Source organism: Epinephelus fuscoguttatus, linkage group LG17, assembly GCF_011397635.1.
Source record: "Epinephelus fuscoguttatus linkage group LG17, E.fuscoguttatus.final_Chr_v1".
NCBI lineage: Eukaryota > Metazoa > Chordata > Actinopteri > Perciformes > Serranidae > Epinephelus > Epinephelus fuscoguttatus.
This window is the reverse complement of record NC_064768.1, coordinates 42,016,346-42,040,257: the sequence shown is the minus strand read 5'-3', so window position 1 is coordinate 42,040,257 and position 23,912 is coordinate 42,016,346. Positions and strand designations below refer to the sequence as shown.

Here is a 23,912-nt window from a genome sequence, read left to right as displayed (position 1 = left end):
ATATATATATATATATATATATATATATATATATATATATATATATATATATATACACACATGAGAACGGTACAAATTGGACTTTGACATTTTCACTTTTTTTTTTACCAAAATGTATTACTTTTATGAACACCCTACAACATTAAGGACATATTTAACTACCAGAAAAAACATATTTTCCCATCTCAGGCATCAAATCCTATCATTATTGATCATTATTTCATGATATGGGCACTGTTATTCTTCAACCCCGTTATGTACACTGTGGAAGCTGTCTGAATAGGATTATGAAATCTTTTTCTAATGAAGTCAACATTTTCATATTAATCAGATGTCCCTCACACTAATTCAATAATTTCAGATACAAAAATGACATAAAGCCTAAAGCCTGAAATGGCCATTTTTGTGACATAAAAAATGTGGTTTTACTAAAGAATTTTAACCAAAATCAATAATTTTCTGATAGCTCTAAACATTTCAGACAGAAATCAACAAACATTTAATAACTTTTTCATAAACTCTTGAAAAATAATGTATAAAAAAAGTAGGTGTGATGGGGTTGAGAGTAGGCTAACTGGGTTAAAGATGGTAACAGGGTTGAAGGGACAGATACAGCTTAACATATAAATAGCTGTTTTTTAAATCTCAAATTCACTGTATGATCTCCTATAAACATTCTATTTCATTATGTAACCATAAGGACAATAGATGTACACTGAGTTTTATTAAAACCCAAATGAAAAACAATGACAACTACATCAAAACATTATAAATCAAAACATTGCTGTTATAGATTAAAACTGAATAGCTCATCAAAACACAACGTAACGTGTGCTTTTGGGATGTCTGTCTGTCTGTCTGTCTGTCTGTCTGTGTTTAGTATGCATAACTGTCCTGTGGTCTCAGGCAGAAGAACCATACCTCATCTGGTCAAATATACTTTTAAAGGCCTCATGAGAGGTGGACTATAAAAGACACCTTGTGTCTGTTGCATGCAGAAAACTTGAGAACTGACTGAACATAATCAAACAGTAACAATCTTAGTGTGTGAGAGTGTGTGTGTGAGTGACTGAGTGACACTCTTGTCCTTGCAGTGGACACACTCTCCATACATGCAGCTCTTGTTGGTTGAGTTGCAGCACACCTTCTCTACCAAGTGTTCAAGACTGACAGTCTCAATAAGTTTCAGCTGAGTGAGCTTCACGGCCACAAAGCGTGTGTCTCGTTCAGAGATCGTTGGATTAACAACCCAAAAAGGTTGAAGGTAACAAAAAAGGGAGTGTGAGATATTTTGTTCAGGATTTTCTGATAAAAATCTCCTGTGAAGATTTTGCAGTGAATCCACCAGGAACCTTTTCTGCATCTTGAGTTTGTTCCTTGTGAGTGTTTGTTTGGTTCCTGTGGTGATCCTACTGACATCATCTCTTAGATAGAATGCCTTTACTCTGTTCTTGAATTCGTCAGTGAATCTGTTGATCTTCTTCCCTTCAAATTGAAGACTCTCGTTGTGTTTCCAATGCTTACTTGAAAATCCAAGGGTCTCACTAGCAAATCTCTGCAACCTTTATCTTTTTATGATTCTCCCTGTTGTCACTTTTGCAATCAGTTGTCTTTCCCTTTCCTTGGTGGCTTGCTGGTATTTATTACTGATATCCTGAATCAGTGGTAGAGCAATGTCTTTCTGATTTGGGGGTTAACAGGGCAATTTGCTGTTAGCTCATTCACCTTTGACCGTGGTGAATCAGAACGCTTCTTCAAACGTTGGCACCTCTTTTTGTATTTTTCCATCTTTTTTCTTTCTTTGTTCAGTTTTTCCATAAGTTCTTCTATTTGCTCCTTCAGCTTGTTTATTTCTTTTCTGTGCTTGTTCCGTGCCGCATGACATTGCCTAAAAAACACAATAAATTGGTCAACAACTCTGTGATGGCTATAGGCCTTTTTCAGCCTGGCATCCTTATCAAGTGAGGTCACATTATGTTTCACTGTACATATAGGTTGTTTTGGGTCTGGCAAGTTCGGCCTTCTCTCCCTCCTCCCCTCCTTCTTATTTTCTCACTCTAAAATCAAACTGTCTAACAATCATTTTCTAACACCGTTAGGTGCTCATTGCTCTAACCCTGAAGATCCTGGCTCTGGGTCCTGCTCTGGGTCCTGGCTCTGGGTCCTGCTCTGGGTCCTGCTCTGGGTCCTGGCTCTGGGTCCTGCTCTGGGTCCTGCTCTGGGTCCTGGCTCTGGGTCCTGCTCTGGGTCCTGGCTCTGGGTCCTGCTCTGGGTCCTGCTCTGGGTCCTGGCTCTGGGTCCTGCTCTGGGTCCTGGCTCTGGGTCCTGCTCTGGATCCTGCTCTGGGTCCTGGCTCTGGGTCCTGGCTCTGGGTCCTGCTCTGGGTCCTGGCTCTGGGTCCTGCTCTGGGTCCTGGCTCTGGGTCCTGCTCTGGGTCCTGCTCTGGGTCCTGGCTCTGGGTCCTGGCTCTGGGTCCTGGCTCTGGGTCCTGCTCTGGGCTGTGTGGAGGAGTGTTTAAGGTACTCAGTGCTTCTCTCCTCTCCTTGCTTCTTTTGTAAGCTGCTCTCCACCTTTTTTTTTTTTCTGCCGTTCTCTTTCACTTAAGTCCTTGATTCCTTTCTTTTTCTCTGCCTCTACATTCCCTCTCCATCTCTGACGTTCACTCTGCAGGTATTTCTCCCTTCTTTCAGGACTGGCTTTTAAGCGCGCCCGATACTTCCTCTGCCTTTCTGTTGCTGGTGCTGGTGCCATCTCATAGCCACAGCTTTAACATGGAACATGGATTACATTCAGCATGCATGTGGTAGAAGAATGTTGATCAAATATAATAAGAATTCATTTAAATAATTGCATAACCTAACAATCAAAGTGTGAAAATCACAACGCTGTGACAATCAAAAACATAACGGGGTTGACTGTGGCGGGGTTGTGATTTTTGATCAAAATGGCCGCTGCTCCACATAGTGAATACCAGAGACAGAGCACATGGCAGGCATGAGATTAAGAAATAGTATATTCTTGAAATAACAAAATATTTTTTCATAAGTAATAGTTTTCTGTCTTTTTTCATGTAATGGTGATGAGCTGTTGAGTTTGACGACCACAGTATCACAAGATAAATGACCAAAATATAGTAAAAGAAGGTAGCCACTTGCCTAGAGCCGGCCCAAGGCACAAGCGAACTAAGCTCCTGCTTAGGGCCCCGTGACCACTGGGGGGCCCCCGAGAGCAATTAACTTCAAAAAAGAAAAAATTAATCATTTTTTTCCATGTGTGAGTGATGATGATTCACATAGTATCAATCAAAAAGACAATATTATGTTAACAGAGAGTAGTTTCCTACTGCCTCTCTGCTCTAAATGTCAGAGCTCCGCTAGTAAGGTGTGCATCCAGCCTGCAGTGTGCACTGCACATCCACGGAGCTGGGAGCAGGTGGAAGGCCCCTACTAATGTCGCAACAAAGGACATACTCTTCAGGAACAGAAGAAAGAAAGAGGAAGAGGAGAAAAAACAACAATATATATAAATATATATATATATATATTAGGGCTGCCACTAACGATTATTTTCATTGTCGACTAATCTGTCGATTATTTCTTCGATTAGTTGACTAATCATTTTATCGAAAAATGTGTTAAAATGTTGAAAAATGTCGGTCCGTCTCTCCCAAACCCCAAAATGACGTCATCTAATGTCTTGTTTCGTACTCATGCCAAAGGGTTTTAGTTCACCGTCATGGGAGAGTGTGTAAAGCTGCCAATATCTGAACGTAAAAAGCTGCAGTAAGAGTATTTTGGATACTTTTATAGTACTTTTCTTTGAAAAATGACTCAAACCGATTAGCCGACTACTAAAATAGTCACCGATTATTTTAACAGTCGATTAGTCATCGATTAGTCAGCTAATCGTGGCAGCCCTAAAACATTTTTAAAGAAAATGTAGCTTTGGAAGGAATCTTATTTTGAAAGAGGCAGATTTATTTCTCCTGAACTTCCTCCACGTCACCAGTAAGCATGTTTATAAAAACAACAAACAGCTGAAACAATCAGTAGATTAATTGATTGATAAACATCAGATCAGTTCATGGAGCAGTTCATGGAGCAGTTCATGGAGCAGTGGGCCTCACAGCAATGTTTGTACTGGGTTATAAATCAGTCCAGTCTGTGGTCTGAGGCTTAGAGCTGGATGAAGTCCGGCTGCAGAGCATCCTGCCTCCTGATTGGCTCTTTGCCGAGGTCGCGTGCATCCAGGTGAACCTTCATGTGGACGTCTCGGGAGCGTTTCTCCTGGTAGCTCTTTCCACAGACGCAACAGGCGTACGGCTTCTCGCCGCTGTGCGTCAGCAGGTGTTTCTTCAGGTCATTCTTGGTGACAAAGGCCTTCCAGCACAGATGGCAGCTGAACGTGCGCTCCTTCCTGTGGAAGCGCACGTGCGTCTCCAGGTAACCTTTGGTGCTGAAGCTCTTGTTGCAGAGGCCGCAGCTGAAAGGCTTTTCGCCGGTGTGCGTCAGCGTGTGGGCGTTGAGCCCGCCCACCTGCCTGAAGGCCTTCCCGCAGACACGGCACTGGAACGGCTTCTCGCCCGTGTGGATCCTCTTGTGGACCTCCAGGACATGGACGGACGCCAGGCTCTTCCCACAGGTCTCGCAGGAGACGCGGGTGGTTGGTTTGTCCCCGGTGTGGTTCCTGATGTGCGTTGTCAGGGCGCCGTTATCGATGAACGTCTTCCCACAGAACTCACAGATGTATGGGCGCTCCCCGCTGTGGATCCGCTTGTGGCGCCTCAGGGCGCCGGGCCGCGGGAAGGACTTCCCACAGATGGCACAGCGGTACGGTTTGACGCCGGTGTGACTGCGCATGTGCGTTTCGATGTTCTGGTAAGTCTTACCGCAGATGTGACAGATGTTCCCAGCATCCCTGTGAGTCAGCAGGTGGTCCGTCAGCGTGTCTGTCGGTGGTAAAGCTTCACCGCAGATGCCGCAGGTGGACTCTGCTGAGTGACTCTTGGCATGTTTTCTCAAACTTCCTTTACTCTGAAAGGACTCACCACAGACCTTACAGCTGTGAGTCGCCACCTTGGCGTTCTCCTCTGAGCTCGGACTCTTCTCCGTCTCAGACTTTAGACTCGGAGCATCCGCCAGTGGCTCGGTGTCCTCATCGATGTGGCTCCTGATGTGAGTCTTTAAGGCACTGCTCTCAATGAATGTCTTCCCACAGTGCGGGCAGATGTGTGGCCGCTCACCACTGTGGATCCTCTTGTGGCGCCGCAGCGCTCCGGCTCGGGGGAAGCGCTTGTTGCAGATGCTGCAGTGGTACGGTTTGTTTCCTGTGTGGCTGCGCATGTGCGTTTCCATGTTCTGGAACGTCTTGCCGCAGACGCCGCAGGTCCCACTGGTCTCTCTGTGAGACCGCAGGTGAGTCAGCAGGGCGTCTGGTGAGTCCAGCATCTGTCCGCAAACACCGCAGATGCTCCGAGCATCCCTGCAGTGCGTCTCAGCATGTTTCCGCAGGAAGCCGCGGCTGTGGAAAGAGTCACCACAGACTCTGCAGCACAACGATGATGATCTCCATCCATGTCTGTCAGTCTTCGCTCCAGGCGTCTCCGGCTGAGCGTCCTCGCCCTCGCTCTGGTCTCTGTCGTCTTCTTCGTGGGTCTTCAGGTGATCCTGGAGCGGCTGCTGTTGGCTGAAGGTCAGTCCGCAGATGGGACAGATGGCGTCCGTCCTCCGGCTGTGAATCTTCTTGTGGCGCCGCAGTGCTCCGGGTCGGGGGAAGCTCTTTCCGCAGACGTCGCAGCGGTATGGTTTGACTCCTGTGTGACTCCTCATGTGCGTGTCCATGTTCTGAAACGTCTTCCTGCAGATCTCACATGTCCCCCCACCACCGCTGCCGGTTTCTCTGTGAGATCTGAGATGTCGGACCAAACTGTCTGAGGACTTAACTTGTTCTCCACAGACGCCACACCGCGGCCCGTCTGAGTGCGTCTCTGCGTGTTTCACCAGGTTCCCTTTGTGGCGGAAACTTTTTCTACAGACGATGCAGTAGTGAGTTGCTGCCGCTGCTGCGGCCCCTTGATGCCTCTGCCGTCCTCCCATTGTCCTGTTTGTGTCTTTAAGAGAGGACGAGTCATCGCCGCCCCTCCAGTCATCGTCGCTGTCAGCTACTGAGACATCTGAGGAGGCGGAGCTGGCCAGGGTCATGGGGAGGCGGGCAGGGTCGACCTCAGATGGCAGACGGTGGTTCTCAGGGGCTCCAGACGTCCTGATGCCGTCTAGAAGAAAAAGAGATGTTAAATGTCTGAAAATATTGTTAAAATTAAAAAGAAAAATTAAATAAAATGTCAGAAAAAATGTGAAGAAAATGTTCAAGAAATATCGTTGTAATTTCAGAAATAAATGTAAATAAAATGTCAGGAAAACTGTTAAAAAATGTAAAAAAAAAATGTTGATAAAATGTCCAAAAAGATTTCATACATTGTGGGAAAGGATTCCTCAAGTATAAGACAAAGATTAGGAGAAAACCTTAAATAGTTAAGTGAAAATTTTAAGGGACCTGAAGATCTGTTTGTAAGAAAGCCTTAACATGGACTTTCAAGGAGACCTATTGCGCTTTTTTTTCAGGGTCATATTGATATGAATGAATATGTATGTATATATATGAATATGTAATATTGGGGTCTAATGGAACAGATGTATGTGCTTTAATGTTCAACACACACATTATATGTCTTACACTGCTCACTGCTGCAGCACCTCTGTTTGAAACGCTGTGTTTGGGCTGATGTCCCGCCTCCCCAGCAGCCCAGTCTGCTCTGATTAGTCAGCTCGCTCAGTCTCAGCCGTCGTCATTTTCAATGTAAGTGAAGAAACACGAGCCGATAGACTGCGAAACAGCTTCGAAACAAACACTGGAGCTGGACATTTCTCCTCAGTGGTAAGTTTTTATTTTGTAGCCGTCTTATATTTCAGCTGTAACAATTAGTGTTTGGTAGATTATTTCTTTGTTGTAACGAAGCTTCTTGTCAATAAATCTTATACCTGTTTATTTCCCTTTTAAATGGTGCCACATTTGTAAGGAGCATGCATTTGTGGGATGAGCCCATGAAAAATTTGCCAAATCTTCTCTGCCAATGCCAAACAGCTTTTTTTTTTTACTGTTGACTCTTGTTTTGAGCTTCTGGAACCTGAACATGTGGAGGAACGTTATGTTGAGCAATGAGTCCAGATTCTGTCTGCAGCAGTTGGATCCTAGGGTCAAAGTGTGGAGAAGACACGGAGAACACTTTGCTGACTGCTGCACCGATAGAGTAACATCTTTTGGTGGAGGCAGTGTGATGGTGTGGGGAGGCATCTCCCTCACTGCAAAAACAAGGCTTGTCATCACTGGAGGTGATCTCATTGCAGAGAGATATCAAGATGATATTCTGCAACCAGTGCCGTCCCATATCTCCACAGTCTGGGACCGAACTCTATCCTCCAAGATGACAACGCTCGCCCCCACAGAGCAGAGTTTATCAGAGACTACCTCCAGACTTTGGGAGTGGAGAGGAGGGACTGGCCTGCCAGCAGTCCTGACCTCACCCCCACTGAACACTTGTGGGATCAGTTTGGGCGTGCTGTTCGTGCCAGAGTGACCAACACAACCACGTGACACATGCTGGTTGAAGCATGGGATGCATCCCACAGCAGTGTGTGACCAGGCTGGTGACCAGCATGAGGAGGAGGTGCCAGGCTGGTGACCAGCATGAGGAGGAGGTGCCAGGCTGTTGTGGCTGTGTATGGTTCCTCCACACGCTAATGAGGCTCCTGTTTGTTCAATGAATAAACTGTTCATTGAAAAGGTCTCGTTTCTTCAGACGTCAATCATCCAAACAAGAGTCAACAGCAAAAAAAAAGTATCTTAAACTGATATCGCACCAAATGAAAACAGCCAACATCTAAAACGTTAAACAGGGTTGTTGTTCCCAGCAGACCAAACATACCAACTACAATGTTTAGTAAGGATACAGTGAACGGCCTCCATGTGACAGAGCTCCAAGTGATAAAACACGTTGTACATTTTCCATGAAACGTTTGATAAAAGCCGATTCACAATCAAACTGCCACATGTTTACAAATAAACGCAGGTCTGTTTGCTGCCTGTCAGATAATCGCTCGAGCTAGCTGCAGTTAGCTGCTTAGCTTGAGCATCACTCATAGACATGTTGAAACTTTTGTCAATATGGACATGCTGCACATCTTTGCTCTGTTAGACTCTCTGAGACTAGCAGTGTGACTCACTGGACGCCGCAGAGCCGGTTAGCCGAGGCCTACAGTTAAGCACTGGGTGTTAGCTCCTACAGCCATCTACTCCACACTTCAACACTCTGTAGCAGCTTCCTAGTTTGTTTTTACACAACAAAGTCACAACTCATAAAGCACACTTACAGGCTGTGATCCCCAGTCTCCAGAGGCAGGGAGGCACCGTGTGCACTGATAATGTTACACTGTGATGTCATAAAGTCACGAAAATAAAGGCAGGAAATTCAAACAAGCTGTTTGAGGCAGGTCAGGAGCTGTGTATGTTTTTACTGAGCAGCACAAACATGTTTTATACACTGAAGAATCTCAACAGGTCCTCAGGAGTCCTGGATCAGAGGCAACCGGCCCTGCTTGTGTTTGATGAAGACGTTTCACCTCTCATCCCAGAAGCTTCTTCAGGTTACCGTGGTGCCGATCACAGGTGCTCTTTAAGGAAAGTCTCACCTTCAAGTGATTAGTGCAACTAAACTTATCTGTGTCTAAACTCTGACAGTGTGTGATGTCACGTTGTCTTCTTTGCTGTGTTCAGAACAGGATGTGATGTGATGATGATGTCACAGGTCCTCTCTGATCACCTGTATGAGACCTCTGGTTAGGTTAGGTAAGAGGTATACGGGACAATCTTAAAAGAAAAGCAATTTTTCTGTATATTAGACGGCAAAATGCAAATATATTATTTTTACAAGAAACTCATTCATCGAGGGAAGACGAAAAATTCTGGAAAAGTCAATGGGGAGAAACAATTTACTTTTCACATGGTACTAATCATTCAGCTGGTGTTGCAATCCTGTTTAATAAATTTAATGGCAATGTTTTAGACTCTGAGCACTCAAATGATGGCAGGTGGATTATCCTTGCTTTAGAAGCTGACAATGTCAAATTTATCATTTGTAATGTTTATGGCCCGAATAGATGCAATCAGGCAAAAGAAATGTTCCAAAATCTCAACGTTAAAATATCAGAACTTAGAAATAAGTACAACAATGCTATAGTGGTTATAGGTGGTGATTATAATGATGTTTCAGATGAAAATATGGATAGGTGTCCCCCGAGATTAACGGTGTCTCATTCATTCAAACCCACAGCTTACCTCTGTCAGAGCCTAACCCTCACTGATGCCTGGCGGTTCATGAACGCAGATAAGATTGATTTCACATGGTCCAACACAAATCAAACCCTACAGTCTAGAATCGATCTCTGGCTTATGTCGTCACAAGATATTCAATACGTTGATGAAGTCAGTCATCAGTTTGCTCCTCTATCTGATCATAAATTAATCATTCTGAAACTTAAAGGAAATAGAGAAAAACCTGGCTCTATAGGCTACTGGAAACTCAACAGCTCATTATTACAGGATACACTGTTTAAGGAGAAGGTCAACTATATAGCAAAAAAAATATTTGACAATCAGGAAATGGATTGTATTCAAAAATGGGAGTTTTTTAAATATAAAGTTAGAGAAGCAGCTATTAAACGCAGCAAAACGCTAAAAAGAGGGAAGAAAGAAAAGGAAAACAAACTAATGAATCAGATACAGGATTTATTATCCAAACAAAACCTCACAGAAGAAGAAAGAGAAAACCTGAGAATCTGCAGTGAACAGTTAGATAGTATGTACATTGACTTAGCAAAAGGGGCCTTTATACGATCCAGAGCCAAATGGCTAGAACAGGGCGAAAAGAATACAAGCTACTTCTTTAGTTTAGAAAAAAGAAACAGGAAAAGAAATAATATTATATCTTTGAACACTGAAGGTAATAGAACTTCAAACACAAAAGAAATCTCCAACTACGTTGCGCCCACAATCTATATGAATCAAAATTTAACTCTATAAAATGTCAGCAATTCATGGATAATATCGAACCATTAACAAACAAAATCTCAGAAGAGTATAAAGAACTCTGTGATAAGGAACTACAACAAATAGAATTAGATGAGGTTATAAAATCAATGAAGCTAGGAAAATCACCCGGGAATGATGGTTTAACTGTTGACTTTTATGTTTGTTTTTGGGACATAATTAAAAAACAGCTATTTCATGTCCTGAAAGAATGCATCTATAGAAACGAAATGACAACAACAATGAAACAAGGCCTTATAACATTAATTCCAAAACCAGGGAAAGATCACTTCAGTATTGAAAACTGGAGACCTGTTTCCTTATTGAATACAGATTATAAAATTTTAGCCAAGATTCAAATCGGGTTAAAAAATATTTGGATGAAATCATCTCTGAAAACCAAAATGGATTCATGTCCAACAGACACATTAGCTCCAACATTAGATTGGTTCTTGACCTAATTGATTATTATGAATACATAGAATCTGATGCTCTACTCCTGTTTTTGGACTTTTATAAGGCCTTCGATTCTGTTGAACATCCCTTTGTACTTGAGGCTCTGAAAATTTTGGGTTTGGAGAGAAATTTATCCAATATATGAGTACACTTTACAAAGGAATAACAAGTTCTATTTTATTATTTCCAATTGTTTCCAAAAGCTTTCCTGTCTCGAGAGGTGTCAGACAAGGGTGTCCATTGAGTACGTTCCTTTTTTTGATCGTTGCTCAACTGTTGTTTCTCAATGTTTCCAATAATCACAATCTAAAAGGGTTAATCATATTTAATAGAGAAATTAAAATCACCCAACTGGCGGACGACACGGTATTATTTCTGAAAGATAAAACTCAAGTGCACAAAGCTCTCCAAGTAACTCAGGAGTTTTCAGATGCCTCCGGTCTAACATTAAATATATCCAAGAGTGAAATTTTGTGTTTATACGAAACGAATGACTCTTCTTACAGCAATGTTCCAATTAAGGATGGCGTGAAGTATTTAGGTATCCATATTACTAAGAACACAATCCATAGACAACTTCTAAATATTAGACCCAAGGTACAGAAAACTAAATCAATTCTTAACATGTGGTTGCAAAGAGATTTGTCTGTCTATGGTCGCGTATTACTCATGAAAGCTGAAGGAATATCAAGATTTGTGTACCCTACCATTTCTCTGTGTGTCGATGATTTGTATTGTAAAGAGATCAACAATATGTTTGTTAAATTCATTTGGAAAAGCGAGCACCATCAACTCAAAAAAGAAGTTATTCAAGCAAAAAAATCAGAAGGAGGACTGGATTTAATTAATTTTCTTGACTTAAATTACACTTTTAAGGTCAAGTGGCTGAAAAAATATTTAGAAAATCCTACATCACTATGGAACTTTATTTCACACAACATATTTTCACAAATCGGAGGGTTAAAATTGCTAATGAGTTGCACCTATAATGTTACTAAATTACCTATCAAACTATCTAAGTTCCACCAGCAAGCACTGCTGGCATGGAGGTTATGCTATGTGCACAATTTCTCTCCACATAAAGAAATTTTATGGAATAACGAAAACATAACAATCAAACGGAAAAGCCTGTACAAGAAAAATTGGTTCGAAGAGGATAGTTTTTGTGTCCGATCTGTTTGATAGCCATGGTAACCTGTATAACTATGAAGCTTTCTTAAAAGAGACATCTATTCCAATTAAAAATAAAGAATACTGTGAGGTTATCCAGGCAATCCCATCAGGAATGAAATCATTAATGGAATCTCATCTGAAATATCAGACATGTGCAAGAATAATACCCGAACTATCGTTACTTTCTGCCAACTTAACGATGCCAAGTGCACCAACAAACTAATAAGAAATTCATTAACTAACCAATTTCAAATAACCCCAAGAGGAAAGGCATTTTGGAACTCAAATACAACCAATCAACTGGAAAAAAGTTTGGTCTACACCATTTCAATTCTGTATCTCCAACAAAATCAGAGAAATACACTTTAAAATACTGCATAACATCTATCCCTGCAATAGCATCATCTCAAAATTTGCCAGTATTGATAACACCTGTGCTTTCTGTGGAACTGAAAATGAAACCACTATTCATCTTTTTTACTTTTGCCAATACTCACTAGAATTATGGGAAAACATTGCTGCTGTAATTTCTGCCAAGAGTAGGTATCCTGTCAATTTCACTGCTAAAGACATCATAGCATCTGCCGAGACAAAGAACAACAAAGTCAACCATATCACTAATCTGTTAATGTTAATAGGAAAATATCACATCCATAAAGCCAAATTCGCTAAAACACTCCCCAAAATAAATGTTTTCCTAGCTGAAGTAAACCTGTATATGGAATCGCGAAGAAATATGGAAAACAAAAAAAGCAACAGAACCTTACAATACTACGATGACATGTTTCTTAACTCCGAAAGGTAATGTGATAAATGCAGGAGTTCTTTATTAGTTAATGTTTTCCAGAGTCTATCGATATGTTTGAGCGTATTTTATGTTTAAACTTTTGTGCACTGTCGTTTTGTTTTTGTTTTTTTCTCCTGCACGAAAGTTTGGGTTTAAAATTGAATATATATTTAAGGTTCACATGGAGGTACTATTGTACTACGGTTATAGGTATGAAATGGAACTGAAAACATAACACGAATGCTTTGTAACTGATGCCCTTAAATCAATTAAAAAAAAAAAAAAGAGACCTCTGGTTACCTAGCAACAGTCAGCTGTGTGACGTGTCTCCGTCATGGCGGTGTCACACTCACCTGTCCGGGTCAGTCGGACCACCGGGCTCAGCACCGCCTCCAGCAGCCGGCTCTGCCGCTCCACCTGCCGCCGGTACTCCTCCACCTCCCGCTCCAGCAGCCCAGCGATCCGCTCGGCCGCCGCCGCCAGCCGCTCGGTGAGGAGCAGCCGCAGCAGCTGCAGCAGGCGCGGGGAGGCTCCGCCGGAGCGGCCGCTCCGCTTCTCCAGCACCTCCAGCACCTCCTCCCCGACCTGGGTGAGCTGCTCCGACACCGACACTGTCAGAACCCGGAGCCCGCAGCGCGGCGGGACTTCTGTCAGAGACATCTCAGTATTGAGCTCCGTCCACCGGGCAGCAGGAAGGAAAACAAGACGGAACATATCCGGGTGACCGGGGTCACAGCGAGGGAGGCTGAGGAAGCTGCCGCCTGCTGGACCGGAGGACACACTGCAGGCTGAGGACGCCCCAGAAAATGTCAGAAAAATAAATAAATAAAATGGCGGTAGAAATGTTAATAAATGGTTAGAAAAATGTTAATAAAATGTCGGGGAAAAATTCAAAACTTGTCCAAAAAATGTTAATAAAATGTCGAAAAATATGTTGATAAAATGTCAGAAGAAATGTTCATATGTCAGTCAATCAACATTTATTTCTATAGCCCTTTACAAAACCCAAAGGTACCCAAAGTGCTTGACAACAGTGTCAAATAACAATCAAAGTACATGAAGTAGGGCGGCACAGTGGTGTGTGGTGGTTAGCACTGTCGCCTCACAGCAAAAGGGTTGCCGGTTCAATCCCGGGTGTGGATTCCTGTGTGGAGTTTGCATGTTCTCCCTGTGTCAGCGTGGGTTTCCTCCAGGTGCTCCAGCTTCCTCCCACAGTCCAAAGACATGCAGGTTAATTGGTGACTCTAAATTGTCCGTAGGTGTGAATGGTTGTCTGTCTCTATGTGTCAGTCCTGCCTCTCACCCAGTGTCAGCTGCGACCCTCAAGAGGATGAAGTGGTTAGAAGATGGATGAATGAATGAATGGAGTACATGAAATAACACACACACACACACACACACACACACACATAATGTTAGAAAAATGTCAATAAAATAAAACTTCTGAAAAAATGTAATGAACATTTTAAGGGAACCTGAAGGAGAAGATTTTATTTTAATAAAAGTTTCCTGGTCTTTCAGGAAAATCTCACCTTAAGGGTTTCCTTAAGTATAAGACCAAGATAAGGAGAAAACAGAGAGGAGATAAAAAACAAAGTGAATTAGCTGTTTATTAGTGGGATAAATATGAACCAGTGTTTGCCCAGTTGACAGCGTTAACATTAGCATGCTAATATTTTACCTGTTTACACAGGTAACAGAGTCAGGTCGACTGTAGGGCAGCAACAGTACACGCGGTTACACTAATATTATTATTATTATTATTATTATTAATATTATTATTAGCATTATTGTTATTAGCATTATTGGCATTATTACCGACACATGTGGTCAACGTTGTGTCAGTGTCACTCTGCAGTTACTCGGCAGTGGAGGTTTCTGTGAAGTGCTGTAAAGTTTAATTGATTAAAAACACACATTAAACTTTTAGCCTATTTTAGCCTAGCAGCTAGCGGAGTTTTCCTCATATAAAGCAACATTTAACAAAGGTAACGTTACAAAATTCAGCTCCATTACAGCTAACAAGGTTCACTGGCAAAACAACGGTCTTATACTAAACACATTTTCTGAACAAATATAACACGCCAACTTTATTAGCACACATCTATGGCATTTTACGTTCTATAAATTAGCCTAGCAGCTAGCGCAGATTTTCTTTAAGATATTTTTTTGGGCATTTTGCCTTTAATTGATAGGACAGTTAAGTGTGAAGGGGGACTCGAACCCGGGCCGCTACGGCAACAGCCTTTTACATGGGGCGCCTGCTCTACCACTAAGCCACCGACGCCCCTAGTGCAGATTTTCTTAAGTAGTTTGCAGTAACTTAACTTGATGCTGTGGACACATTGCTGTTAGCTGTTTGCAGCTAGTTAACATTAGCTGTTGCCTGTTGGCAGTTGGTGACATAAGCTCTCAGCAGTTAGTGAACATTAGCTCTTAGCTGTTACCAGCTAATCATCATTTAGCTGTTAGCAGTTAATTAATGTTAGTTGTCAGCTGTCAGCAGCTAGTTACCATTAGCTGTTAGCAGTAAGTTGATGTTAGCTGTTAGCTGTCAGCAGTTAATATCCATTTGTAGCTAAGTAACATTATCTGTTAGCTGTTACCAACTAGTAAACGTTAGCTGTTGTGAGTTAATGTTAGCTTTTAGCTGTTGGCAGCTAGTTAACATAAGCTGTTAGCTGATGGCAGTGGGTGACGTTAGCTGTCAGCAGCAAGTTACCATTAGCTGTTAGCAGTTCTTTAATGTTAGCTGTTAGCTGTCACCAGCTAGTTGTTCCTGGCCTCATATGAGAAGAGGAAAAGTCTGCTAGCCGCTAGGCTAATTTATACAATGTTAATTGCCATAGGCTTGTGCTAAAGACATTAGCATGAAACTCCACTGCTGACTACTGTTCTGGAGGTGCAACGCAGACACAGCGTGAGCCACATGTGTAGGCTCAGGCACTGACTCTGCACACAAGTTTAAAAATGTCTTTTACATCACCACTCGTTCAGCTGTTACTGCTCATAACGCCGTCCCGACCCAACAACACTGCTGTGAAGATATTGCGGCCACCCTCCAGTCTCCTCCCAGCTAGCCCCACTCAGTAAGAGGATCTATTTTGCCCCCAAAAGACCCACTTTAGCATCGTTAACTACTGCTAGCTCTGTTAGCATAGATGGACAACTGACGGTGTTGACGTCTTCCCCGTCTTATAGGCCGTCTGACAAAAAGGTTAACTATCCCTTTAACAGCTGAACGAGCAGCACAGCTATAATGTTAGCTCCCACCTGATGCATGTGGTGCAAGGTGCAGAGCAGCTAAGACTAACGTTAGCTAAACAGAGGAGACCAGAGGAAGGGCAGCGGCCGCTGTGTCTCTGCATGTTAGCATAGCTAGCTGCTTTGAAATGTGATGCTAAATCTTGCTGACTCAGTTGAGCCAGGGACTGAAAGGAACGGTGTCAGGTTAGCTAACATGTAAGCTATACTGTAGATAATCAAATGTACATGCTAACCCTAGCTGAAGTAACCACTAACCATCTTGTTTTATACCTTGAAAACGGCATATTGCTGCAACCCTACGGTTTAAACATGTGACCTGAAACAGACGTGTTGTTTAAAACGTTCCGCCACCCTCTTTAAGAACCGCATCAGAATGTTTCCTATTAGCGGTCAGTGCTCTGTCTACAGTTGGATGAATCCGTGGTAGAAGCTGTCTGTCCTCTGCTGCCCTGAGGTCAGATGATGTAGCTCCGCCCCTGGCTCCTGGCCCACAGCAGCTGCGGCAGCGTGGACCTTGAGGTGTCCGTTGAGCGAGCGTTTGGCCTGGAAGCTTTTGCCGCAGACCCGGCAACTATACGGCTTCTCTCCGGTGTGGATCAGCATGTGTCTCTTCAGGTCCACCTCCTGCATGAAGCCCTTCCCACAAACCTGGCACAGGAAGCGGCGCTCCTTGTTGTGGAAACGGACGTGAGTGTCCAACGTCTGTTTCTGCGTGAAGCCCTTCCCGCAGAGGCTGCAGGAGAATGCCCTCTCGCCGGTGTGGATCTTCAGGTGCGTCTTCAGGTTGCCACTCTGATTAAAGCTCTTCCCGCAGAAGCTGCAGGAGTACGGTTTCTCCCCCGTGTGGATCCGCATGTGCATCAGGAGCGCCGCCTGCGCCGGGAAGCACTTTCCGCAGACGTGGCAGGTGTTGCAGATCTCCCGGTGGGAATGCAGGTGGGCGGCGAGGCTGGTGGCGGACTCATACTGGTGTCCACAGAGTCCACAGCGGCACTCCGGGTCCTGTAGGTGAGCCTCCACGTGCCTCACGAGTAAGGCCCTCTTGCTGAAGGCGTCGCCGCACACTTTGCAGAGGAAGGAAGGCGGCGAGCTGCGGTATCTCTTTGGTTTGCAGCCGCTGTCCTTCTGATGAATCGCCATGTGTCGCCGCAGGCTGCGCTGCTTGCTGAACTCCTGGGCACAGATGCTGCATGTGTGCACCTCCTCGCCGCTGTGCTCCCGCATGTGGCGCTCTAAAGACGTCATGTGACAGAAGCAACGGCTGCATTCTTTACATTTGAAGGGTTTCTCAATGGCGTGGACGCGCATGTGTGACGTCAGGTTGCCCTTCTGGCTGAACTTCTTGCCGCAGACGTCGCAGCTGTACGGTTTCTCGCCTGTGTGCAGACGGACATGCAGCTCCTGCGCCAGGATGGACTGGAAGGTCTTCCCACAGAAGGAGCAGGTTTTACTCCTCTCCTGATGTGTCTGCAGGTGCGCCGTCAGCTCGGCGGCCGAGTCCAAACGTTCACCGCAGAAGCCACAGCAGCAGTCCGGGTCCTTGGCGCAGACCTGCAGGACGTGTTTGAGCAGGAAGCCTTTTCCCTGCAGAGAGCGTCCACACACGTGACAGCTGAAACTCTGAGCAGGGGTGGACCTCTTCCGTTTGTTTTTGACCGCGGCGAGCGGCGGGCGGCCTCTCTTCTTTCTCCTCACAGGTCTCAGAGTCTGAGTCTGTACAGTCCAGTCTTCCTCTGGAATGCCGTCGCTATGGACGTCCGAGCTGCTGGGCGAGCAGGGCGGATGGTAGGTGGGGGAAGCAGAACGAGGCGTGGATGGGCAGGAAGCGTCGCTGCCGATGCGCTTGGCTCCGGTCTGGATCAGGTCTGCGGCATCGAGCGGAGGCCTAGAGGTCGAGTGGTGCTGAGTCCACAGAGAATCTGAGGAGACACGACAACACTGTTTTACATGTCATAACGAGCCAGGACACACACACACACAGATACACACAGACATGATAATATCGTATCGTGGGTCCTCTGGTGACTACTGCTGCCTACATCCTCCTTAAACGACTCCTATTGACCAACAGTTTGTTGTCACTGTGAGAAGCAACAGGAAGAACTTTAAGAGGACTTTTATTTTGAAAGGAAGCGTCTCTCCGGGACTGACCCGCTCGGTGCAGCCGGACTTCAGGCTTCAGCACGGCATCCAGCAGCCTCCTCTGGCGGCAGATCTCCCGCTCTGACCGCTCCACTCTGTCTTCGTACTCCGCCACGGTTTCCTCCAACAGACCGACGATCTCCTCCGCAGCCGCCGTTAACCGCTCGGTGAGCAGCGCTCTCAGCTCCGGGATCTCAGCCGCTTCTCTCGCTTTCTCCAGCCGCAGCAGGAAGTCTTCAGCGGCGGCGCTGATCCGCTCATGGACCGACACCCGCAGCAGCTGCACGGCGCACATCTTCATCCGTGTCTGCGGACAAAGACAGAGAGACAGCGGTGGAGACGTAAACACACACACACACGCACACACACACACACACACACACACACACACACACACACACACACACACACACACACACACACACGGGGTTCCGCGTCGACGACACTTCGCTTGGACCACAGCAAAGTGGCCAAGCGAACAGCGAACCCTGCTGGAGCGGAGGGCGAACTACCGTCGGATTAATTTAGATTTTTAATAATTTAACATTTATTTATTTAATTCAAATTATATTGGGCCATAAAAATTAAATAAATTATCATTCTTGTCGTGTTTTTTTTTCTGGTGAATATTTTTCAAAAAAAATAAGAAAAAAGAAAAATGAGAACATGTTCTGAGTTGGAAAACCTGTACTTGTCTGCGGAACCTAAATCTGATCAGTGATACCTGTAGAGTCTTAAAGAACCTGGTCTTGTCTGCAAAACCTGAATCTTATCAGCGACACCTGGAGAACCTTGTTATATCTGCAGAACCTGAACCTTGTCACTGACACCTACCCACAGAACATTGGGAAACCTGTAGAACCTTGGAGAACCTGTGGAACTTTTGAGAACCTGCAGAACCTTAGAGAAACTGTAGGACCTTAGATAACCTGTAGAACCTTGAGGAACATGTAGAACATTAGAGAACCCATAGAACCTTTAAGAACCTGTAGAACCTTGGAGAGCCTTAGAGAAACTGTAGAACCTCGGAGAGCCTTAGAGAACCTATAGAACCTTGGACAACCTGAAGAACCTTATAAAAACTTGTAGAACCTTGCAGAACCTGTAGAACCTTGGAGAATCTGTGGAACCTTAGAGAACCTGGTATTGCCGGACTTACAGAACACGGTTTCAGAGAGAATCTTTTTATTTCATGTTCCATAACTTTTTTTCACAGTTGATGTTTTTTTATGTTCTAATGTCGTTCCATGCAAAAACATAAAGAACCATGTTCTGTGTCTCCATGGAAACGATCAGGTGACAGTCTATGGTTCCTGGACATGCCACTAAGAGTCACAGGACTCCTGAGGAGCTGCTGTGATTGGCCAGCAGCTGCAGATCGCACGGCCCCTCCTGTCTTTTCTTTTCCCAGCGTCCTTTGCTCTGTGGGCCCATCCTCATCTGTGGGGGTGGGGGGGGGGCATTTCCCTTTTACAGAGTCGGGGGCGCGGAGTCTCCTTCCTCCTCCCGGTGACATCATTGTGACGCTGTTACATCATCGTTGTGATGTCATCATGCAGCATGCAGCGGCAGAGGAGGATTATGGAACTTTTTTTTAATTTTATTTTTTAAAGGCTCCGCCCGGTGACAGCGTGTCCCCCTCCTGCCCCCTCCTGACCTGTTGCTATGGCGATACAGTTGGTCCCACCACCTGACATTACGACTTGGAGCCCTCGGTCTCCTTGTTGGTCAGCGGTGCCAAGGCGGCATCCACCAATGAGGTGGCAGGAAACAGTTTGAACCAGCCAATCACCATGTTGGACAGGTCGAGATCGTCCAATAAGATCTGAGCAGCTCCCATAAAAGATTTATGATCCATCCGACCATAGTCGCCCCAAACGATGATCTGCAGACACACAGGATATATTTGCTGATATATGTGTTTATACATGTATGTACTTACGTACCTACATACATATATACAGACAAACATATGACATACACATACACAGACATATATAGTTATAGAAATATAAATATAAGATGTGACCGACCTGCAGAACTTTGCCTTCAGGGTTTTCTTCAAACTGCAGCTGCTGCTGATAAAGAGGGTCGAGTGTTTTTCTGGCCAGACGAGTTCTTCTCTTCAACACACACTTCCCGTTATCCATCAGGTACACCTTCACATAGGGAGCTACACGCACACACACGCACACGCACACACGCACGCACGCACGCACGCACGCACGCACACACACGCTCATTTAGCCTTCAGCTAACATGAAAACTGTTTTCTTGTTTGTTTGTTTTTTTTATAAATAAAGTTCATACAAACATGAAGTTATTTTATATGAATGTGAAATAAATTGTATTTTTACCTGGAGTGTTTTTGTTGCCTTGTTTACCCACAAGTCCCCGAGCTCGGATCACCTCCACGTCCAGACGCTCCTTCCTGTACACCATCCCGATCTGGATGTCACCTAGATGACCACCGAGCAGCCAATCAGAGGAGTTACTGTCATATGACGTCACAGATTCTGACACAGTCTGTTTTATGGTGTTATTACTTAATAATAAAAATAGTAACAGTTTTTTTTTCTTTAAACTGTCACAGATGGAAAATTATGAACAGTAATATATGAATAATAATTTATGAATATAACAAACATATAGCCTTGATATTAACACTCATGTATAAATATAAAAAAATGTATAAATGTAAACAGTGATGTATAAATGTTAGATATAAGTATAAACACTAAAATATAAATACATGTAAAATAAATACAGCTCTGGCTCAGGCTTGCCCTGTACCAGCCCCTAGTTAGGCTGACTTAGGCCTAGTCTGCTGAGGGACCCCCCTATAATACACCGGGCACCTTCTCTCTCTCTCTCTCTTTCTCTCTCTCTCTCTCTCTATTCAAATTCACTTTACTGGCATGAATGTTACGAGAACTATGTTGCCAAAGCATCAAGAATCAATTAAACAAAACAAAAAATACAATTTGTAGGTTAAAATACATATCAATGAAATGAAACTTAAAAAAAATTAAAAATAAATAAATAAATAATAAAATAAAATAAAGAGAATGATGTGTGTAAGGATTAATAAGATTAATAAGTAGTCATATACAATGAGAAACATATATACACATATAGTTCATATTAAATGATAATAATAATAACAACAATAAATTAAAATAAAAAATAACAATATTATATTATAGCAATAATGGTTCTGATCAGCATCCGTGTGTTTCTCTAGTATCATGGCAGAGTGTTGCATATTGTGCAGCTAATTTTATAAATTGTGGATCTTCTCCCAGACACACTGTTAACAGTTCATCACATTTTTCCCCTGATATGATCTGCTGCAGTTACCTGCTCTAGGAAAGCCTCTCTCTCAGTTTGGTACAGGAGAGGAGAAAATGGGCCTCAGTTTCTATTTCTGCTGAGGAACACTGTTTACATACTCTTAATTCTCTGGGCTTCCATTCTTTCTTATGCCGACCTTTTTCAACCTGTAGTTGATGGTCAGTGAGTGTGTACATTGTCAATGTGCGTCTCTGTTTGGGGTTTTTATGCTGACCAGATATTGTGCTGGAGAATATTCTCTGTCCAGTAAGCCATAGCATTCTAATGTACAGTATCTCACATAAGTGAGTACACCCCTCCCATTTTTGGAAATATTTCGTTATATCTCGTCATGAGACAACACTATAGAAATGACACTTTGATATAACTTAAAGCAGTCAGTGTACAGCTTGTATAGTAGTATAGATTTACCTCCCTCTGAAAATGACTCAAAACACAGCCATCAACATCTAAACAGCTGGCAACAGAAGTGAGAACACCCCACAGTGAACATGTCCACACTGTGCCTGAAGTGTCAATATTTTGTGTGCCAGCCATTATTATCGAGCACTGCCTTAACCCTTTGGGCATGGAGTTCACCAGAGCTCACAAGTTGCTTCAGGAGTCCTCTCCCACTCCTCCATGATGACATCATGGAGCAGATGGATGTGAAGACACCTTGCGCTCCTCCACCTTCAGCTTGAGGATGGCCCACAGGTGCACAGGTGAGTTTAGGGCTGGATACACACTTGGCCAGTCCATCACCTTCACCTTCAGCTTCCTCAGCAAGGCAGTTGTCTTCTACTAGGTGTGTTTTGGGTCATTATCATGTTGGAAAACTGCATTGCAGCTCAGTTTCTGAAGAGGGGCGATCATGCTCTGCTCTGAGTTCATGTTTCCCTAAATGAACCGAGCTCCCCAGAGCCGGCAGCACTCATGCAGCCCCAAACCATGATGCTGCCACCACTATACTTGACTGTAGGCAAGGGACAGCTGTCTTGGTGCTCTTTCAGCATGTGTGGCACCTTGGTGATGACAACTGCCTTGCTGAGGAAGCTGAAGGTGAAGGTGATGGACTGGCCAAGTATGTATCCAGTCCTAAACTCACCTGTGCACCTGTGGGCCATCCTCATCCTCACTGACTACTTTAAGTTATATCAAAGTGTCATTTCTACAGTGTTGTCCCATGACGAGATATAATGAAATATTTCCAAAAATGGGAGGGGTGCACTCACTTATGTGAGATACTGTATTGATGGATTTAATTTCATTCTTCCAACTGTCAATGTAAGTAATTTTGTTCTCTTTGTCAATAGATGCCAGGTGAGTTTGGAGAGATTTTGGAGGTCTTGGATTTTGAGGTGGCAGGTTTCTCTGGTGTTTCTCAGCAGGTCTCTCTCTCTCTCTCTCTCTCTCTCTCTCTCTCTCTCTCTCTCTCTCTCTCTCTCTGTCTCATTGTGTCATGTGGATTACTGTTAATTTATCATGCTGATCTGTTCTGTACGACATCTATTGCACGTCTGTCCGTCCTGGAAGAGGGATCCCTCCTCAGTTGCTCTTCCTGAGGTTTCTAACGTTTTTTCCCCGTTAAAGGGTTTTTTGGGGAGTTTTTCCTGATCAGCTGTGAGGGTCATAAGGACAGAGGGATGTCGTATGCTGTAAAGCCCTGTGAGGCAAATTGTGATTTGTGATATTGGGCTTTATAAATAAAATATTTAAGTGAAAGTTGTTATTTGTATTGTTATAAATAAATGATAAATATAAATGATATAAAGTGTAAATAAAGATTTGATTGGTCATTACCCATAGGAGGCGTGGCCAGAGTCTGCCGTCCAGCCAGCTGGGCGGGGCCTAATCCCTCCAGGAAGCCAGTGAACTGTTTGTCTGACGCCAACTTTACTCCGGGAAATATCAGACTGAAGGGTAAAAGGGAGAGTGGCACATTAAAAGGGGCGTGGTATGTTTAAATAGGAGGGGCATGTTGGGGGGGGGGTGTAATGGGGGAGGGGCATGTTGGAGCGGTATGTTCTGATTCTTACGCTCCAGGTTTAGGGTCCTCAGCGTCGGGGTCGCGGCTTGGCTGTCGGGTGAAACGAGATTTAAACTCGATGGCCAATCCTGTCTCTACACTCCTCTGGACAGGAAGTCTCACCACCTTCTTCTTCTTCTCTTCCTCTGGAGACAGACAGACAGAGAGAGAAGAAGAAGACGTGAAGATTTCAGGGCCTGACGTTGATCCCTGCAGGACACCTCTATCGACCCTGGTTAAACGGGGACTGACCCTCGGGGTTGAGCTGGGAGGCGCTCTGACTCTTCTTCCCCAGTCCCACCATTCCCATCATCTTTGCTCCGAAACTTGAGCGCCGCTTCTTGTCGTCGTCATCGTCGTCATTTCTCCCGAGCGAACAAATCTCTCCACCAACGCTCGATGACTTCTGAAGCGGAGCTCCGGGTGCCGGCCTGTGGGAGAAGAGAGGAAGAACCACACCTGTCAGTCACCTGTTGTGGAGGTGGGGTCTGGAGGTAAAGGGGGGTTGGGGGTTAGGGGGTGTGGTCACAGCAGCAAACACAGGAAGTGGGTGGCGTCATTACTGTCGCTGTCTCCAGTTGGAGC

The 23,912-nt window shown here is 44.3% G+C and overlaps 4 protein-coding genes and 1 long non-coding RNA gene across 14 annotated transcripts in view; 1 reads left to right on the top strand and 4 right to left on the bottom strand.

Moving 5' to 3' along the window:
• Positions 1 to 76: 76 nt before the first annotated feature.
• LOC125904395 (protein TsetseEP-like) lies at positions 77 to 2,751 on the bottom strand. The gene is made up of 2 exons (XM_049601748.1): positions 2,658 to 2,751; positions 77 to 2,599 (listed from the first exon to the last, which is right to left on the bottom strand). The coding sequence occupies exons 1-2, from the start codon at positions 2,749 to 2,751 to the stop codon at positions 2,112 to 2,114; spliced, it is 582 nt and encodes a 193-aa protein (XP_049457705.1). The 3' UTR covers positions 77 to 2,111.
• Positions 2,752 to 3,956: 1,205 nt separating this feature from the next.
• LOC125904858 (zinc finger protein 791-like) lies at positions 3,957 to 13,406 on the bottom strand. 2 transcript variants are annotated; one of them, XM_049602545.1, is made up of 3 exons: positions 12,910 to 13,406; positions 12,267 to 12,350; positions 3,957 to 6,271 (listed from the first exon to the last, which is right to left on the bottom strand). In XM_049602545.1, exons 1-3 carry the CDS (start codon positions 13,268 to 13,270, stop codon positions 4,176 to 4,178), a joined length of 2,541 nt encoding a protein of 846 aa, XP_049458502.1. In that variant the 5' UTR covers positions 13,271 to 13,406; the 3' UTR covers positions 3,957 to 4,175. The 2 variants fall into 2 exon arrangements, with proteins under 2 accessions (XP_049458502.1, XP_049458503.1); XM_049602546.1 differs by lacking the exon at positions 12,267 to 12,350.
• A 743-nt stretch (positions 13,407 to 14,149) lies between these two features.
• On the bottom strand, positions 14,150 to 18,372 carry LOC125904871 (gastrula zinc finger protein XlCGF57.1-like). Its single transcript, XM_049602568.1, has 2 exons — positions 17,975 to 18,372; positions 14,150 to 17,742 (listed from the first exon to the last, which is right to left on the bottom strand). Exons 1-2 carry the CDS (start codon positions 18,264 to 18,266, stop codon positions 16,226 to 16,228), a joined length of 1,809 nt encoding a protein of 602 aa, XP_049458525.1. The 5' UTR covers positions 18,267 to 18,372; the 3' UTR covers positions 14,150 to 16,225.
• On the top strand, positions 18,182 to 20,476 carry LOC125904937 (uncharacterized). Its single transcript, XR_007451596.1, has 3 exons — positions 18,182 to 18,306; positions 20,019 to 20,118; positions 20,357 to 20,476. It is a non-coding gene; the product is annotated as an uncharacterized LOC125904937 (long non-coding RNA).
• The window catches only part of LOC125904845 (regulating synaptic membrane exocytosis protein 2-like), a 29,871-nt gene continuing 25,092 nt past the window's right edge, over positions 19,134 to 23,912 (bottom strand). For all 9 annotated transcript variants that reach the window (XM_049602514.1, XM_049602509.1, XM_049602513.1 and 6 more), the window contains 6 exons: positions 23,580 to 23,758; positions 23,338 to 23,473; positions 23,102 to 23,214; positions 20,323 to 20,424; positions 19,999 to 20,138; positions 19,134 to 19,850 (listed from right to left, as the gene is read on the bottom strand). In XM_049602514.1, the coding sequence (XP_049458471.1) occupies positions 19,662 to 19,850; positions 19,999 to 20,138; positions 20,323 to 20,424; positions 23,102 to 23,214; positions 23,338 to 23,473; positions 23,580 to 23,758 (859 nt within the window). In that variant the 3' untranslated portion in view covers positions 19,134 to 19,661. The remainder of the gene's footprint in view (positions 19,851 to 19,998; positions 20,139 to 20,322; positions 20,425 to 23,101; positions 23,215 to 23,337; positions 23,474 to 23,579; positions 23,759 to 23,912) is intronic.

What these genes read in the sequence shown, in the direction of transcription:
- LOC125904871 (XM_049602568.1), bottom strand. Translation starts at nt 18,266, where the DNA reads ATGAAGATGTGCGCCGTGCAGCTGCTGCGGGTGTCGGTCCATGAGCGG. An exon ending in AGTCCGGCTGCACCGAGCGG is followed by an intron (nt 17,743 to 17,974) that starts GTCAGTCCCGGA and finishes GTGTCTCCTCAG; the next exon opens with ATTCTCTGTGGACTCAGCAC.
- LOC125904395 (XM_049601748.1), bottom strand. Translation starts at nt 2,751, where the DNA reads ATGGCACCAGCACCAGCAACAGAAAGGCAGAGGAAGTATCGGGCGCGC. An exon ending in GAAATACCTGCAGAGTGAAC is followed by an intron (nt 2,600 to 2,657) that starts GTCAGAGATGGA and finishes CAAGGACTTAAG; the next exon opens with TGAAAGAGAACGGCAGAAAA.
- LOC125904858 (XM_049602545.1), bottom strand. Translation starts at nt 13,270, where the DNA reads ATGTTCCGTCTTGTTTTCCTTCCTGCTGCCCGGTGGACGGAGCTCAAT. An exon ending in GGTCCGACTGACCCGGACAG is followed by an intron (nt 12,351 to 12,909) that starts GTGAGTGTGACA and finishes TTGTCTCGGCAG; the next exon opens with ATGCTATGATGTCTTTAGCA. An exon ending in AATGTTTTCCCATAATTCTA is followed by an intron (nt 6,272 to 12,266) that starts GTGAGTATTGGC and finishes TTTTTCTTCTAG; the next exon opens with ACGGCATCAGGACGTCTGGA.